At 42.0% G+C, this 17,651-nt stretch overlaps 1 protein-coding gene across 2 annotated transcripts in view; it reads left to right on the forward strand.

The window, feature by feature from the left end:
* Positions 1-17,445, forward strand: part of BCR (BCR activator of RhoGEF and GTPase) — a 102,211-nt gene extending 84,766 nt beyond the window's left edge. For both annotated transcript variants that reach the window (XM_037410395.1, XM_037410472.1), the window contains exons 17-23: positions 7,622-7,681; positions 7,805-7,914; positions 8,716-8,855; positions 10,339-10,473; positions 11,088-11,193; positions 12,249-12,411; positions 13,153-17,445. In XM_037410395.1, coding sequence (XP_037266292.1) covers positions 7,622-7,681; positions 7,805-7,914; positions 8,716-8,855; positions 10,339-10,473; positions 11,088-11,193; positions 12,249-12,411; positions 13,153-13,242 — 804 coding nt within the window. In that variant the 3' untranslated portion in view covers positions 13,243-17,445. The remainder of the gene's footprint in view (positions 1-7,621; positions 7,682-7,804; positions 7,915-8,715; positions 8,856-10,338; positions 10,474-11,087; positions 11,194-12,248; positions 12,412-13,152) is intronic.
* The last annotated feature ends 206 nt before the right edge of the window (positions 17,446-17,651 follow it).

Here is a 17,651-nt window from a genome sequence, read left to right on the forward strand (position 1 = left end):
ACTTTTGAATCCTGGAGTGTACCAGGGAGGGTTTTTTCTGCTCTCTGATTGTCTCAGCATTGGAGAGTTTTCTCCAGATAGTGAGGTATACAGCGTAATCACAGGTGGGAAGTCAGCAGATATTTTCCCTCTTGCCTTGTCCCCTATTCCTACTTCAGTACCCTTATGGAATAGATGCTTTTTCATGGAAATTTATGTTTTGATCTCTGATTTGCCTCTTAACTTCAAAACTTCCAGCACAGTATATAGGAATTCCACTGTCACTGGGCACTGTTGAGGATGCTCCGTTTGTGACAAAAGAGGAAGCAATGAATACGCTATCCCCTCTGTACATCATGTGGAAGAAATGCTACCTTCTGTATGTGTTGGAAGTTGATTAATGTGTAGCAAGGCCTTGGAGGACAGGCTTATTGTCCTGATAACTGCCATGTCCAGAGTATAGTGTCCGTGACAGCAAGCTGCATCTAAGAGAGATTTCTACCACTGAGAATCAGCATGGGACACTTTGTTTATGTGGCAAATTTGTAATATAATAGGGGAGGTGAAGAGGTGATTGTAAACGGCTGCTGCTCTCAGGGAGCTGCTGTGTGATAAAGTGTTAAAGCTCCATGCAGGAGAAATCAGGCCATCAGGGGAGGACGATGTGAAGAAACGTATGTTCCTCTTCTTCTTCCAGTTTGTTGCACTGTCTGTCCACACCTTTGGGAGGGTGTTAAAATGTTTGCTCTGAGGATACATTCTTTGTCTTGGACTGGCTGTTGTACAGAGCAGAGACCCTACCCATTTATATTATTTTTTTCCCTTTTCTTTCTGGCACACTGAAAAATACCACCAGTTCTCCTCCATTTATGCTTGACTCTTCATCACTGCTATGGGTGACAACTTTCTGCAACATTTGAGTGATGTTCACACCAGCCAAGGCCATTTGTGGCCATTTTTCAGAAGCAGCTCTGATCGAGGGCAGCCTGCAGGATCATATCTCACCTTTACTCTAGAAGGGTTTGCTGCCTGAATGAGTTTCCTTAGGCCTGTTCCTTTCCCTCCCTCCTCGCAGCCCTGAGGCTGCTGTGGCGTTTTCAAAGAAAGCTTTTGTCACCAAATGCATGGTGGGTGTTTGAAAGAAAATTTGTTTAGAAATCAATAAATGCTAGTAAAAGATGCCTCCTATATATGTTTTAGGCTAACCAGGAATCTGTATGTCCCTTCTGGTAACAAAAGCTTATTTTCCGTGGAGCTGAGCAACTACAAAAGAGCAAGTTTTCAGCCCTGAAATGCCCTGGAGATTTTTATGCTTATAATGGAGAGCCTTGAAATCACTGACCCTCTAAATTCTTCAAGTATTTTACATAGAATGATTTAAAAAAATGATAAAAAATGATAAAATATTGTAAAATTTTTAACAGGCTTTTTTTTTTTTCACAGTAGTAGGCATTTTCATGCACAGCAGTTATACATTCTGTTAAAACATTTTATACTGAAGTTAATAAGTAAAAATACTCTTTAGTCATACCTGAATATTAATTACATCTTGATTCTTTTAGAGAAACCTAAAGAGTGAAAAGTTGGGGGAAAAAATATAATTTTTGATTAATGTGCAGAAGTTGCATTCTGTTGTATTGTAAAAGGCAAATGTGAAAGTTCTCCTGCTTTCAGTAAATCCCCCTTGCAATTCATATAGAAAGTTGTTGAACTCTCAGAACATCCTCGTAATTCTCAGGGATTTTTGTCCTATCACACATACCTTTTAATTTAACACTATTGAATAACTGCAAAGAGAATAACATAAGAGAGTCTGGTAAGATTTGGGGGTTGATAAGAATTACTAAAGGTTTCTGTTTTGGTTTAGTTTTATACCATTTCTCTATTAAGAAATCATAATAATGCAACAACAAAATCAAGTTACAACCTGTGGCTGAAGGTTAGCTGTATTAATGCTTTCAGCATCTTTTCCAGTCACTGGTTTTATAGTAATTTTCTTTCAGGATTTTCCAGGTGCTTTTACATTAAATTTTGTTTACTTTAGAGTTGCTAGCGTATGTGGGGCTTTCTGTTTTGTTGTTGTATTGTCATCATTCAGCCAAAGTCTGCCTCGTGGAAAAGCGAAGTCTGTGAAGTTGGATGAGGTTTTTTTAGTTAAAAACTCTGGGAACATCAAGAGTCGTGCCTACATCCTCCTGTGATAAAAACAGGGAAATTTCTGTGTTGGCTAAATTGCAGTGTATTGTTAAGTCATGTATTATTATAAATCTGCAACTTCCCACTACTGGGATTTCTGACTCACCAAACCCTCTGAGCTGCAGTGATGAAGACAATGCATCAAGGAGACGAGGACCGTTTTGGCTGTGACATGTTTATTAAATCTCTGTTAGATAATGGCACTGCAGGAAGGAAGGCTGGAAATTGGTCCATGTGGTCAGAAGCTTCCAGGAATGGGCAGTAATTTTAATAGCTCCCATTGCTCATATTTTCTTTTCCTATGAAATATTTTATTTACCTGTTTTTGTAGCCACATGCAAGAGATTCGTTGCTTGCCAGCCTGCAAGTTTTATCCCTGAAAAATAAAACCGTGGGGCTTTAATATGGGAGAACCTCCTGTAAATGTGCAAGGGAAGCTCTCATCAGACCTTCTGGGAATGGCAGCACTGAATGTGCAGTGTTTAACTACCCAGCATGCATGGTTGGGGCTTCTGTTACATCTCAGGCATGAGAAGTACTGGGAGAAGGTGCCATTCCTGGGTACACTGTGAAACTGAAATTACTGGAAGGCTTAGGGGAGGAAGAAATGGACATCATCTTATAGGAGGAAACGTAAGGCTTAGTTCAATTGTGAGTGTCAGCTCCTCTCATTTTAAACTCTCTCTTCCCACCCCCCCCACTCCCCTTCTTTTCTTTTTCTTTCTGTTGTTACCTTGCAATCCATCTTTGGCACTTGGGAGGCAGGCCCTTTTGCTCTTTGAATTTTGCAGTTCATGTGGCAGGCATATCCACATGTTTTGAGTGTAGCCGCCTTTTGCTTGGTCCTGAGACTCTGCATTTAAGTGGGCACATGTGTCAGCAAAACAGGATTTGGGGACAAATTAGATGAGTAAACTGATACTTCATCCTGTGATCCATCTCCTCCAGTTGGTGCCTCCTACAAATGCTGTTTCCTTTGCTGTTTTGGTATTTTGTTTTGGGTTTTTTTGGGGGGGTTGTTGTTGTGTTGTGTTTTTTTTCTTGCACGACCAGCTCAGGCAAACAATTTCCTTCTCCCTCACAGCAGTGCTGGAAAGTCGGAGAGGATATGACCTTAGATCAGTCATTCTGTGGTAGCAGCGCAACACCATTCCTCTGTTGCCATGCAAAACAATCACTCTTATCAGCTTAATTGTCTGGGATGTCTCATAGCAGTGCTCATGGCTATTTCAGACATCCAGGTTGTTTTCCGTGTAAAACAGATTGTCGCATGCTGTACCTCCCAAGCATCAATTCAGAAAACCTTTTACACACCCGAGTTCATTTAAACAGTTTGCTCATGCAGAACAGTATCCCAGCAATGAAAATAGGGTGGAAGTGAAGAAGGCAATGGGTCATGTCTAAAGGGTGATGGCGGGAAAGATTAACATGTCAGTGGGGAGCTTTGAGAAGAATGGGGTTATGGCTGGAGTGGGAGTTTCCAGCAGCAGTGAGACTTGACAACATGTATGTCACATCAGTTACAATTAAAAATTGATGGAGTGTAAAGGTGCCAGGGAGATTTAATGAAGGGAGGAAGTAATATGAATAAATAGCATAAAATACACTAACCTTAAGATTGCCTCAGTTCTTGCTCCCAGGCATTTCATTTCCACTGCTGCTTCTTTGTTTTTACATCTTTCTGTATGTTTTCTTTTCTTTTCTTGGGGGTGGGGGAAATCATCAAATGCTCTGTGGTGGTTTCCTAAGGTGGAGCACAGACACCCTTCTTAGTGCCTAGCTTGCATTTGCTGTTGACCAGCATCCTCAGTTCACCTTTTTCCTAGGTCCTCACCACTCTGTTCTGCATGCTGAGCCCCTGCTGACTGCTAGACGCTCATTGTCTGCCATAATTCAGTGCTAAGCTGCTATGAGGGCCAGAGACCTGCACTCAGAAATCCCTGTGGTGCTGAGCAGCTTTGTTCTGTTGTGTTTTTTGCAGGGTACAGAGGGGCATTTGCTTGATTCATTAGTAAATTTGGGGTTGTAGCTTGTCACTGCAAATGCCAAAGAACAAGGTACAAGAGGACTGGAGGTGCTGGGGAAGTAAAGGCCAACTGGTTTGTTTCTATTTTTCCCGTGCAGCATGTGCTTTTGGTGGGGACTGTGCAAACAAGCCTGTGAGATACAGTCTCTGAGGGTTTTAGCAGGTCTGTCCTCTTTGCATAGGTCATGGAAACAGCACAGTTTTTCACAGTGTCAGTGGAGATGGGACAGGTCCTTTTGTCACTCAAACCAAGCAAGTGTTCGAAGGAAATGTTCAGAGATGCAGTACATTTCACTGTCAAATTAATGCAGAGGCAGCCATTTCACAGTGCCTCCCCCTGCTTGAGCTGGCAACGCGAGCGCTATGTGCTTGCTCACTCAGAGCAGCCTCCTTTTGGCACGCTGTCTGTAGATTTCATTCTTCTACTCAGTGTTCCTCCTTCCAGGTCATTGATCTTCAAATCAGGCCAGAAGACAGCATGACCCCATTTGTGTCACAGGCCCTCTCTGTGCTGAAGCATCACATTCACTAACTCACTCTGCCTTCAGTCTGCTTTGTAACCTGTCTGCAACGGCTTCCCTTTCCCTGGATTGCTCTTGCTGGCCTTAGAAGGTCAGTCATTTGTAGGGTCCAAGACTGAAAGCTTGCTCAAAGTCTAACTGACATTCTTAGTTTCCTGTTGATGCTGTTATTTTGTACTGTGACTTTATCAGACTGTTAGACCTGATCTTCCTGTCTCGGTGTTGCTGAGAGCTTAGTCAAACTTGCTTTTTTATTAGCTTCCATCATTTTGCTTTGTTCTTTAAAAAGCACCTGGGGTTGGACTTTATTTTTTTTTAATTGCTGTTGTTATTGACAGCGACTTATGCAGGGTTGCCTTGGGTCAGTCAAACCTGCTTCCTGGTGCTTGTTCTCCTTAGCTGTCTCCATTCCGTACAAGCTGTTGTCCAACAGCAGGTGGCGAGTGTGGGGGTCCTGCCAGTCCTGCAATGGAGCTCAGAGGTCAGGGGAGCAAGAGGTAGCAGCAGGTACACTCGAAGTCCTTGATCAGCTTCAGTAGTTACTCAGCAAGGAGGAGTCTCAGTGAGCTCTCAGCTCCAGCACACTGCTTTTACTAGTCCTTTGTAACCTTATGATACTCACTCTTGAGACAGAACAGGACTTTGTCTGGCTGGTACTTTTTAACAGCTATTTACTTGCTAATTACAGCTACTTGTGGTAGTAGTTCCCTGGTCATCACTGAGACATGACCAGTAATACCTGTTAGATTAAATAAACTGTAACTGGACCTTGCTGATCTCTTTAACATTTTTGGCAAATACTGAAAACCCTCTTTCCCCTTCAATCTTAAGCAGTCTCTCCCTGCTATAAATAATACACTCTCGGTGACTCCATTCTAAAAGCATATGGAAAACTGCTTCTGAGCTGAAGGATTGGCTGTGAGTGTGTCTATCAGCAGGGCCATTTTGGCAGCTTAATGAGATGACTATTTAGGCAGCTGGAGATCAAGCTTTCAGAAATACTGAGCATGGTTGTTCTTCATAGGAAACCAGACACTTCAGAAATGGTTTCCTATTGATTCTGGGAAGGAATGCAGTTGTTGAAAGAAACCAAACTTCCAGCACGGAAATTCAGGGAGTAACAGCCTAGGTTCTGGCCAACATGTAGGGACCTTGGCCAGCTGCACAGGCGGGGGCGGATCTGTTCCGCCAGAGTTATAAGCAAACTCTCTTGGCAAGCAGACTGTTATCTGGGTTTGCTGAAGCGCTGAAGTACTGCTGCCCATTGGCCTCCTGGACCTCTGTGCACTCCCAAAATGTGGGAGCTACTGGTTACTGACTACTCTTTGCAAGGGGTCTTCAGGAATTTCTGCCAGAATTGCACCTACAGGAACCGGTCCAATTCAACAGGAAAGCATGTGTGTGCTGGCAGCATCCCACTGTGGGCTCACGTTCGTAACAAAGTGCGCAGAGATAAGGTTGGCCTGACTTGCTTGTCTGTTATTTCTTGGGGTCTCTGTGGTGTGAGCAAGCAGGGAGAAACCTTCCTCCCTGCTGGCTGTCTTTTTGGGGGAGTGGGGAAGGGTGTGAGGGGACTTGTCTCTGTAGCTGTCAGCGGCATTGGGCTGGTTTGATGATCTGAAAGAGTGTGAGCATGATTGCATCTAAGATCTCAGAATATATTGTAGCTGCCATTGTTTCAACACTTACCTCTGCCTGTCAGAGAACTCTGCTTTTGCACGAGTTCTGTGAGAGAGAGGACCTGTGCTGCAGAAGTAGCTGTAGTTACTGTCTTTTTGTTTGCTGATGCCAGTAAACTCAAAATGCAGAGTCTACTGCAGTTGCCTCCTCCTGGTCTTACCGTGTCTCGCTGTTCTAGAGCCAAGTGTTACAAAACCATCTCAGGAGGCGCTGAAGCCTGCTTGCTTTGGCTGGTTCTGATTGCTGGTGGAAGTCCCCATGGAGACAGCTCTTTTCTCTCTTTTGCCAGTCTAGCTCGAGCAGAGTGCCACTCTTCAGGCATTCAGATATGTTTGCACTCTCCCTGCAGTATTGGAATTGCTGGGTGATAGTTTGAGTACTTGAGTCAGCTACTGCCCAGCCTCACAGCTGTCCACTCAAAAGAGATCAAGCAAAGCTGAAAATGTGAGATCGGGGCTTTGCATCAGAACTTGTTTCTGTTTAATGAGTTCTTGCAATAGCAGGGCCAGGTGTTCTTCCTGCCTGCACGCTCAAATAGAAATGAAAAGGAATAGGCAGGTTGAAGGAGGACAGCTTTCCATTTCTGGGCCAGTTTTCTCCATTTCTCCTGTCAGATCCTGACAGAGGTTTGGTTTATTTAAAGTTACTTGTCTCTGTATAGATCACTTCATGGTACTCTTCTTTGACCTTCCTGGCTTTTTATTTCAGTGCAGTGTTTTCACACTCATCCAACCTCACCTGTCTTTAGAAAACTGCAGAGGGAGACAGTTCCTCTATTTCAAATCAGAGTTTTTCCAGAAATCTCTCCTCCTGTCTTCTGACTCCTAGCCCTGTGGGATAGGACAAATTTGGCTGGCTGTTAATGTGCCTGTTGTGCTACAGCAATGAATGTAGTCTCTTTTTCTATGAAAGCTGAGGTTATTGGCTTTCAAACATTGATTTTGCTTGCTGAGGTTGCCTTTGTTGTTGAGCAGACACTGTACACATGTTGCTGGATTTTCTATGTGTGTGAGTCCTCATCAGCTCTGCTTAGAGAACTGCACAATATCTGAATGGCCTATCACCTGAAACTGGGAAAACCTTGGAATGTGTGTTTTCCTATGGAAAAGAAATAACATGTTGAAAACAGTAGTGCTCTGCTTACTTACAGAAGCCTGTCAGATTTGCTGATTTCTCTGCAGTCTGTTCCTAACTCATGGGTAATTTGCATGTTTTTCAGCTGGACCCACAGGCATTGCAGGACAAAGACTGGCAACGCACAGTCATCTCAATGAATGGAGTAAGTATAGAGAACAGAAGTTAGCACTGCTTCTGTACCTCTTATGTGCTTTATTTCTTTGCTCTTCATTGCAGTGTTGAAAAACCAACGTTTGAAAATTAACAGCTGTTTTCTTTCACTCAGGTTGAAGTGAAGCTGTCAGTAAAGTTTACCAGCCGGGAGTTTAGCCTGAAAAGGATGCCATCCCGGAAGCAGACTGGGGTTTTTGGGGTCAAGATCGCTATTGTCACCAAGTAAGCTGCTGGGTCATATTTCTCCCGACTGTATTTTGGAAAGCCAGCTAGGCAGTGGGTTGTGCTTGTCTTCACCCCACCGCGGGATTTGTCAGTCCAGCCTGCTCCATTCATGTAGAGTGTAGATGGCTGTGGCTGCAGAAAGGAGGTGATGTACATTCTCTGAGCTTCATGTTTTGCGGGGGGAAAAAACAGTGTGCACACAGGCTTTGAAACCCAGGGTGTTTACTTAGAGCATATCACTTTCCTGAGTGCCGGAAATACCCCTTGCCCCTGTACTCTGTAGTTAGCTGACTTGGTCACAAGTTTCCAGAGCCACCGAACAGTGATGTTTCCTTTCCATAATCAGAAATGTCCAGGTTCTTTGGATCCTGTTGTATTATTTTAACCCCCGATCTTTTGTCATGAATCATTTGCCGGAAGAAAGCCATTTGTTCTGTTATATAGTTTGGGAAGTGTGGGATTTCCTCCCTATGGAATTGCATTCATTTAAAAGCAACAGCGTTGCTATGTATTCAAGGACTGTTTGGGAATCCTCTCGTTACCTGCGCAGAGTCACAGGCTCTAGGGGCACTGGGACTTGGCCAAAGCCAGGCTGAGACAGCCAGAAAACCCTTTCCAGTTTTAAAAGGAATTTTTTGGCTCAGACTTGATTGCCTGTTCATACTTTCTCCCACCCTGTTTTCCAGAAGAGGTTTGCGCAGTAAAATGATGGGGTGATTTTTAACCAGCCAGGCGGCTGGGGTAACAAGCATTGAGGGCACAGGCTGTACTGAATTCTTCTATCTGGCTTGCTTAAAGGAGAGAGAGATCAAAGGTGCCTTACATAGTGCGCCAGTGTGTGGAAGAGATAGAGCGGCGTGGAATGGAAGAGGTGGGCATCTACCGTGTCTCTGGGGTTGCAACCGATATCCAAGCTTTGAAAGCTGCCTTTGATGTCAGTAAGTATTTGTGTCTGATGTTTCCTTTGCACTGTGAGAACTTGCATGAGCTCCCTGTCAGGTGGCTGTGCTAATTTTAATCTTATGTTCCCCAAGAAGCATTAAGAGGTAGAGATTCTCACACAAGGAGAATCATTTTAACCCTGGCTGTGTGTTTTAATTAATATTCTTCAGCTACAGATAAACCCAAGGCATACAATTGGATGGATCCTTATACCAAATAATGTGTGTGTTATTCTTCCCAGCAGACATGACATAGTGGGTTTGCCTGCCTTGCCAAATCTTTGTAAATGGCAGACACTTTCCTCAGGGGAAGCAGCAGCAATCAGAAGTCATAATTTCCTCACTGTTGTGAGGTCTCCAAAATAATAAAGTCCTTGGAATGAACAAAGTTTTGTGCAAGGAAGCCAGCAAAAAAACCCCAACATTCTAAGGCTGAGTAGGAAGGGTGTTTACAAAAGTGGAGTTAGGTGGTCAGGGCTGACGAGTTCTTTTCTTAACTCAGTCTAGATTGATGTGTGCAGATCATAAAATTAGATAATTTTGACCAACCTTTGTAAAGCTTTCTTTGATCTTGAGCAGAAAAGGGCTCCTTACTGCATTTAAAAGAATGGTGTGTATCTCCTAGAAGGCATCCTCCAAATTGCTGAGGTACAAAAAGTGAAATTCTGCCCTACCTCCAGCCTCCACATGATGGTCCAAAGACTGCTCTGGCCATACTCGAGCTCCCTTTTGATGCGAGCAGTCATGAGGCCTGTGCCAAGTGCCCAAATTCACCCTCCCCGCACGTTTTTCCCCCACTTATTTTATGCAGTATCTTCCTTCTTCTATTTTCTTTTCATTCCCCCTAAGCTACCAAAAACATCAGTTTATGAATCTTTCCTAGTGCAAGTAAGGGTGTTTTGTATCTTGAAAACCAACTTTTTTCATTTATATTAAATCCTGTTTTACACTAAACTCGTGAAACCCGTGCTGGCTCTGCTGGTTGGCCTGCTTGTTTTAGGGAAAGGGGGTTGTTTTGTTTTTCTTAGTAGTAGCAAAATGGAAATGTGAAGCCCTGAATTGCCTGTGTGCTTCAGCTGTGCTCAGTGGGGAGCTAGACAGCCTCAGAGTCTCTTATTCTAAGCTGTTAGAGGCAGGGAATTGGAATAACAACTGTTGTCACTAACAAAAGTTGAAATGCGTATAAATACACTCAAGCTGGGTTTGTTGCAGATCAGGCTGAGGTTGTTGGCACAGCCCAGCTAACCCTGGGTAGTGCGAGGTTCCCTCAACTCCGTCTAAAGCTCTAAACTGTTTGCAGTCGTTTGTGCAGCACTTCTCAGAACTACTTGTCAGAAGGTATCTCATTTAATCTGGAGAAATGTAAACAGGAAAACTCTCAGCTATTTGGGCAAAGACAAAGAATAACTAAGAGAGCCAAAGCAAGAAAAAAAATGAATGCAACGCCAGCAGCTTCTTTACTGTGCTTCCCCTCTTCCAGATAACAAAGACGTGTCAGTGATGATGAGCGAGATGGATGTTAATGCCATTGCAGGCACCTTGAAACTGTACTTCCGGGAACTGCCTGAACCCCTCTTTACGGACGAACTGTACCCCAACTTCGCTGAGGGCATTGGTAGGTAGTAGCAGAAATAACCCTTGATAACTGAAACTCTTCTGCAGGAGGCTGCTCCTAAAGCAACACAAAACCGTATTGGCGGTGTTGGAGAGAAGCCCAGAACAAGTTGTTAGGGAAGTGAAATGGAGCTCAGCAGTGAACACTGGAGTGACATCTTCTTCCTGTGAGCTTGAATGTGGGTAATTCCCGTGCATTTTTGTAAGTTGAAAATGTCCAGGTTTCTGAAGAATAGGTTAAGGATAGAATGACAGCCTAGCTGTTGAGGCTGTGCATGCTGTTTGCCCCGTTCAATCTTCCAGGGAAGTTCTTGGGGGTGGGGGGGCAGGGTGGGTATACCTTGTCATATCTGGATGCACAGGAAGAATGTCGTAACAGTTGAAAGTCTGAAAGCACTTGAATTGCTTGAGAGAAAAGGATTCTCTACACATGTATGAAATAAAGGAAAGAGAACCTGTGGGGTACTGATGTGCAGCTCTGACCTCCCAACCTACAATGCAATTACAGCCCATTCAGGACCATCCGTATTTGTTGGTTTGGGAAATTATGCAGAAATTCTGCAGAAATTCTTGTTCGCTTCTTGTGCTGATGTTTTGTAATTTTCTGTCTTGTAGCACTTTCAGATCCTGTCGCAAAGGAAAGCTGTATGTTGAATCTATTGTTATCGCTTCCAGAACCCAACCTTGTGACATTCCTTTTCCTTTTGGACCATTTAAAAAGGTAATATGTGGATCCTTTAGACACATATTTAATGTGTAAAGTGTCATTATTTTGAAAAGAGCCTTTTCCTTTAATGCTGAATCTCACAAATGAAGAAGCATTTGCTGATTTACTGTGAATGCTGGTCAGGTAACTACTATCTGGTACTCAGTGAGGTGCTAAACCCTGAGTTCCATTCCCACTCATCCTGAAAGGATTAGAACTGGAGGAAAGGGGTAACAAAACTCTCGGGGCTTATCTACTGCAAATGCAAATTTGTGCTGCAATATCACTGCAAAACTCCATCTGGATACATCTTTTACTGTAAGGTTTTAGAGCAGGAAAAGTTTTAGTGTAAATCGTGAGGCTTTGGCTGTGTCTAAGGACTTGTGAGCCCTGTTTCAGAAGGTGTCTGCAATCTAACATGATTTCTTCTCAAAAATTACAGCACTCTTGCTAACTGGAGTTGTCAGTTCCTTGCTTAAACTAGTCTTTCTGATCTTGTCTATGTCTCTGTAATAGGGTTGTAACTGTGAAGAAGTATTTCCATGCATTTGATATTAATGCAGTAAGCTTGCTTTACTATATGCGCAATGTGTTAATTTACATATGTGTTTTGTACATACCAGAGACTGTCAGTGGTGAGATGAAAGATGATCTCGTGACTGAGGTTCTGGATTAAAATCCAGGAAATCTGGGTTTTACTTGTGTTTCTGCTGCAGACTTTTCTGCCCTTGGGTAAATGTTCTAACCTCTGTGCCTCAGTTTCTCATTTATAAAACCAGGATGAAAAACATTCCTTTATTCCCGTCCCACCTCTCCCTGTCCAGGCAGTAAGCAGCAGTCCCTTTCCTGGTTTAAGCCATGTCTGTAGAGTGCCTGGAGGCTGTGGTTGTGTCACATCAGGCTGTTTGCTTTAGATATATAAAATTAATTTAGGCACATATGGAGAGAGTGGTTGGTTGAATCTATCTAAAACTTTTTACAACAGGAGTAAATATGGTTTCTTACTTAAGGACACATCCAAATTCAGGTATTTTAAAAAGATCTGCCTTGTTCATTGTTTCTTCTCCCAGGGTTGCTGAGAGGGAAAGCGTTAACAAGATGTCCCTGCATAACCTTGCAACTGTCTTTGGACCAACACTGCTCAGACCTTCAGAGAAGGACAGTAAAATCCCCGCGAACCCGACCCAGCCTATCACAATGACCGATAGTTGGTCACTGGAAGTCATGTCCCAGGTAAAATCCAAAATGTGCTACTGAATCTAGTGAAGACGGGGAAACTTCTGGCAGTCCCGTTGCAAGGCCTGGTGCAGCCACCCTTCTGTGTTTTCCTGATGGTGTTTTTGAAAAACTTGAACACCTTTCGCCCTTACAGAGAAACTTTAGACTGTTTGTAGAACTGCCTCTTCAGGCAGTTCAGCTTGCATCTGTACTAATGTCAGTATGCACATATCGTGTATGTTTTGTGTTTGTGCATAGCAAGTTGTTGTTTTTTGGTTTGGTTTTTTTTTTTTTTGAGAGCTGTCTCACAGACCCATATTGCTAGCCTGGGATAAAAGGACTGTCAGTGTTCTTCTGCAGTGCTCCTCAATAACCACCTTCAGTTATGCACAACAAGATTCTTTGCTACATTCAGCTTTCTTTGGCCACTGCTGCCATTTGAAGGCAATACAGAGAATTAACACGCAGAGGCTATGTTAGCTACTCAGGCTGTTTTGTACATTCTTGATTGAGTAATGGCGAATTGGAGATCACATTTTTCAGTGCAGTGGAACACCAACACATTGTTACACCCTGCAAGCTGAAAAGTGTTTCTGAAGCACTGCAAGTTTTAATATTCCTGCTTTATTAGAACAAATATGTAACTGCAAGATGTTCCTGTGGAGAGAGCTGCAGGCACGTCTGCCAACGCTGAAAGAGCCAGGATGAGGATGAGTTAACAAGGCTTTATTATTCCCCCTTTCTTTCTCTTTCCAGGTTCAAGTTCTTCTGTACTTCCTGCAGCTAGAGACTATCCCTACCCCGGACAGCAAGAGGCAAAGCATTCTCTTTTCCACAGAGGTGTAGGTTTCTGCGATACCAACAGGACAGAAAAAAACTGCTCTTGGCATAAACCCGCCTCACCCGAGGAAAAGACGACTGGTGTTTCTTCAGACATTACTGGCCTGTTCCTGTCCTGGGGAATTACGGCCCTCAGTGCTTCTGCTGTGTGTTAACCAGAGACAAGCTGAAGAGAAAGGAGAAGAATCTCTACTCCTGTTTGGTAGGACCAGAACTGAACTGGAGATGGAGCTGTGCAGAATCTCCACTAGAAGGAGCAATAGACACTTGAACAAATGCACCACAGAGTGTGGCTGTTATTCTTGTTGGGAATGTGACAGAAGGTATTCCTCATTTTATGGATTTAATTTATCATAAAGAAACTTCCAAGATTTCTACTGGACCACTTGATAGGATATGCCTTTTTGGGTGAGGGGGAGTTAAAGGATATATCACAACTGTGTCTTTAATAACTGCTGTTTTTAAAGTACTGTTCTGGGCCACAAAAATAGCATTGCTTTGCAAGAGGAGAGAAGGGAAGGGTCTGGGATCTAAGATTCCCTCCTCAGAAATTGAAGTCTTGATTTGAACAGAGTTCTAAAGAAATGAAACAGTTTTGTGTACAACTAGAACTGTTGGTTTGTTTGGGTTTTTTTCTCTCTCTTCTTTTTCCTTTTTTTTTTCTTTTTTTTTTTTTTGTCTCACTCACCCCTTCCCTTGCAAAAGTTTATACAGCTCTAGGGAAGGAGATGCTCTGCTCTTGCCTGTGTTGCACTTCTGATGGGTTTTTTGGGGTTAAGGGAGCCAGACCCAATGATGTTACACTATAAATAAATACAGCAAATTAAAGAGAGGCAGGGAGGATTAGAATCAGTGATTCTGTTTGTGATTCTGTTGTTTGTTTGCATATAAATGCAGAGGCAGGATTCCTAAATTCCTGTGCCCCCACCAAACTTACTGAAAATTAATTGGAAAGACTATTAATTCCCAACACTCCAACGAAAAGGTGTTACTACTGCAAAAATAATTGACGCATTTGTGGACACAAAAAAATAACAAACAGTGGCTATCAGTTGGGCTGGCTGCTTACTCCAGACTTGTATCAGAACATCCCTTTTTTTTTTTTTTTTTCTTTTTTTTTTTTTTTCTTTCTCCGATACTTGAATTTTTGGAGGCTTTGTACATTGCTTCTACAGGAGTCTTTTTCTGATAGATACAAATACTTCGATAGAATGTGTCAGAATGTACTTTACAGACAATCTAGTGAGTATTCTCCAGAAATTCCAACCCTGTTGTAAGAGCAGTGAAGAAATTTCTATGGAACTACATAGAGCAGTACGCAAGGTCTAGCCAAATACCAGATTTGTGTTTCCCTGCCTAAATCGGGTGAAGCCACAGGGTTACACTGGCGTACAGGACAGCAGTATTTGTCTAGGGAACTGGAGGGAAGCTCTGACTGCTGCTATCCAGAGCAAAGTGTCCTGGCTGTGAAGCAGTTGTGCCAAACATCTTGGCAGGGTGGGAGCGAGTCCATTTTCACAAACTACTCCGGCCTCCTTTACGTTCTACCCAGTTATGCAGCATCCATGTAGTGGCATCTGTCCATCATCATCCTGGCAAGAAGAAAAGTACAGCCTGAAGACAAGGGAAGGAATCAGCATGAGAAGGGGAGGGAGGGACAGATTTTGAAAGATTGGTAGTTATGTTGTCAATGTCATTTGAGGGGAAGTACGATAAAGAAAGCAACCCCTGTTATGCTGAATTTCACATTTTCTGATGGGTGATCTGCAGCCTCTCAAAAAAAAAAAAAAATTACAAAGGAGTCTTTCAAACAAATGGAAAGAAAAAAATTAAAGGGAAACAATTTTGTAGTCACTGTAATTCTGACTGCTGCATAATATTAGAAATTATTGTACTGTGAAGTTGCAAACTCAGAAAGGAAGAAATATAAATTTCAGTTTTGTGAGTATATCAATATTTTGCATGCTTTGTAAGGATTCTTATAGGAATTTAATATTGCTTAGTATCCCTCCCTCCTTAGGTCTGGGAGCAAACCTCTTTGTAATGTAATGTACATCTAGAAATTCCTTCTCCTTGTATGTATTCCCACTACATTCCAACTTCTGAACCCATGAAACAGAAAAAGTGTCTGTAGTAGAAGGTGCTTTTTGGAGGAGGGAGGGAATGAAGGCAAGGAAACTTGAAGGCTTAAGATTTTGTATTTTTTTTTTATTATTTTGCCTTTTTGAAGGTAAAATTTAGTCACAATCCTGAAAAACTCTGACTTAAGAAAAGTCACGCAGACCAGTGAACCACACTCTATGGGTTGTTTGTTAATGTATCTGTTCTCATTTTTACATAGTGGTTCTATAGCAGTCCTTTTACTGCAAGCTGCACACCCGTCTGTTCCAAGCTGTGTGTGACACATCTGAGGCAGCAGCACTGTTGATAACTTCACGTAAAAGGAAAAAATAACATCAACCAAACTACACCAGGTGGTTGGGGGATAGCCTTTTCCTTTCGGTGTTTGGAATCTGTGGCTGCTCTTTGCAGTGTTGAAACTGGAAAGCAATACCATAATGACTGTGCCAATTTACTTTTGCCCGATTTTTTAATTTTTATTTATATAGGAAGTAATTTTAATATTAAATTACTGATCTATAGTATGTAACCACGAGAAAATTGCTTTTGCTTTGGTTACTGTTACTAGTTGTTGCTTTTAGTCTCTCATTACAATGCTCAGTTCTAATGTAACATTATCTAACATGCAGGCATGTGGATCAGGGAAAAAAGTTAATTTAACGTAACCCATTAATTATTTCTGTTAAGTATGAATATGTTTTCCCCAAAGCTGGTAATTTTGGGCTGGAAAAGATAGCACATCTTATTGCTGATGATGAAATCGTGGACTGATTTGAAATACGAGAATTGATTTCTTGAATTTCCTTTGATTTTGCAATTAAGATTTTTTTCAAATAGTCTTATGTTTTGAGAAATTAAGTATTTCCAGAAGGCTTTTATGTTTTTTTCCCAGGGATGTTGGCTGGGTTTTGTTGGTGGGTTTTGTTTTGTTGGGGTTTTTTTACTTTGCTATTTTTTTAATAAGCCTTACCATACTTAAACAAAAAGGGAATTGCAAAACTCGGTTTTAGAGAAGGCCTTCTGATTTCTACTCATATATTCCCTTGCGAGTTGCGTCAGAAAACCTAACTCTTCCATTTTCTGTATCAAAAAGGTACAATATAAACGATGTAAGAGCAAACTAGGAAGAAATTGCCCTTTACATATGTACTGGGAGTTTATGCTCTTGCGGTTCCTAGTGTATTGGAGAGACCTTTCTAAAAATGTAGCTTTCAGTAACAGGAATTTGAAATGTTGAAACTTTCAACTGAAGAATTTCAAGTTATTAGAATAGTCTGTGTGTCTCCAGTTTGAGGAGAGGAATAAGCATCAGTTTCCTGGCATTTAGAAACTATTTAAAATGCTCATGTTTGTGGTTTGGTTGTTTTTTTTCAAAACTGGATAGGTTTTTAAGTGAAATTAAAAAAAGTTAAGTAAAGCAAACTATGGGAAAAGTTTTCAAAGATGGACAAGAAATAACAGTTACTAGATCAGCTTCAGCTTTGTGTTTGTGTGTGCTTTGTATGGGAGGGGAGTGTCTGAAACCAAATCAAAACACATCCATTAAAAATGCTGCTGGTGTTCTTTATTCTTGCACAATTTTTAACAAGTTGAGGTAGTAGCTAAGCTATTTCAGGCTGTATTGTAATGCTGCTATTTTTCAGTGTATCAGCTAAGGGCAAAATACAGCAGTGTGGTGATTATATTTTGCTGATGCCCACTGCCTGCCTCGGTTCTGACCTGCAGTTGCTAACCCAAGGCCATCGGCGTGCACCGTCTGAAGCAAAACTGCAACTTCTTGTGTTGGCCACAAGGTGGTAGAACCACAGAGTATGTTTATGGGAGATGCAGTATTTTTACAGTTTATTCATTCTACCTGTTTAAAAAACCTGTTTTACGGTTGTTTATGTTAGTTTTCTATGAGTTTATTTAAACAAATGTACTGTTCTTTAAAGCATACATGGATCTCCAGATTTGTTTGTCATCCTTGTAACACTGGAAGGCATCACAATGTGTCATTTATCTTAACGTGCCATTCTTTCAAGTATGTATAGAATGTAAATTGACCAACATGGCTTTTAAAAATGTTTAAAATCTGATGGCAAAAACCCCACCGTCTCTGATTCCTCCCTGGTTAATCCTTTTGTTTCAGTGCTTGGTCATCTACTGGGATAATATTATCAGATGTGGCATTCTTACAGAAATTTTAGTGAGCAATGGAAAATGCTTTAAGAAAAACCCTTACCCTTTCTCTTTTCACTTCAAGACGACAGGGACTTCTAAGAGCTGAAGACCAATAGGTTCATGCTAGATTT

This window comes from Falco rusticolus, chromosome 1 (genome assembly GCF_015220075.1).
Source record: "Falco rusticolus isolate bFalRus1 chromosome 1, bFalRus1.pri, whole genome shotgun sequence".
Lineage (NCBI taxonomy): Eukaryota > Metazoa > Chordata > Aves > Falconiformes > Falconidae > Falco > Falco rusticolus.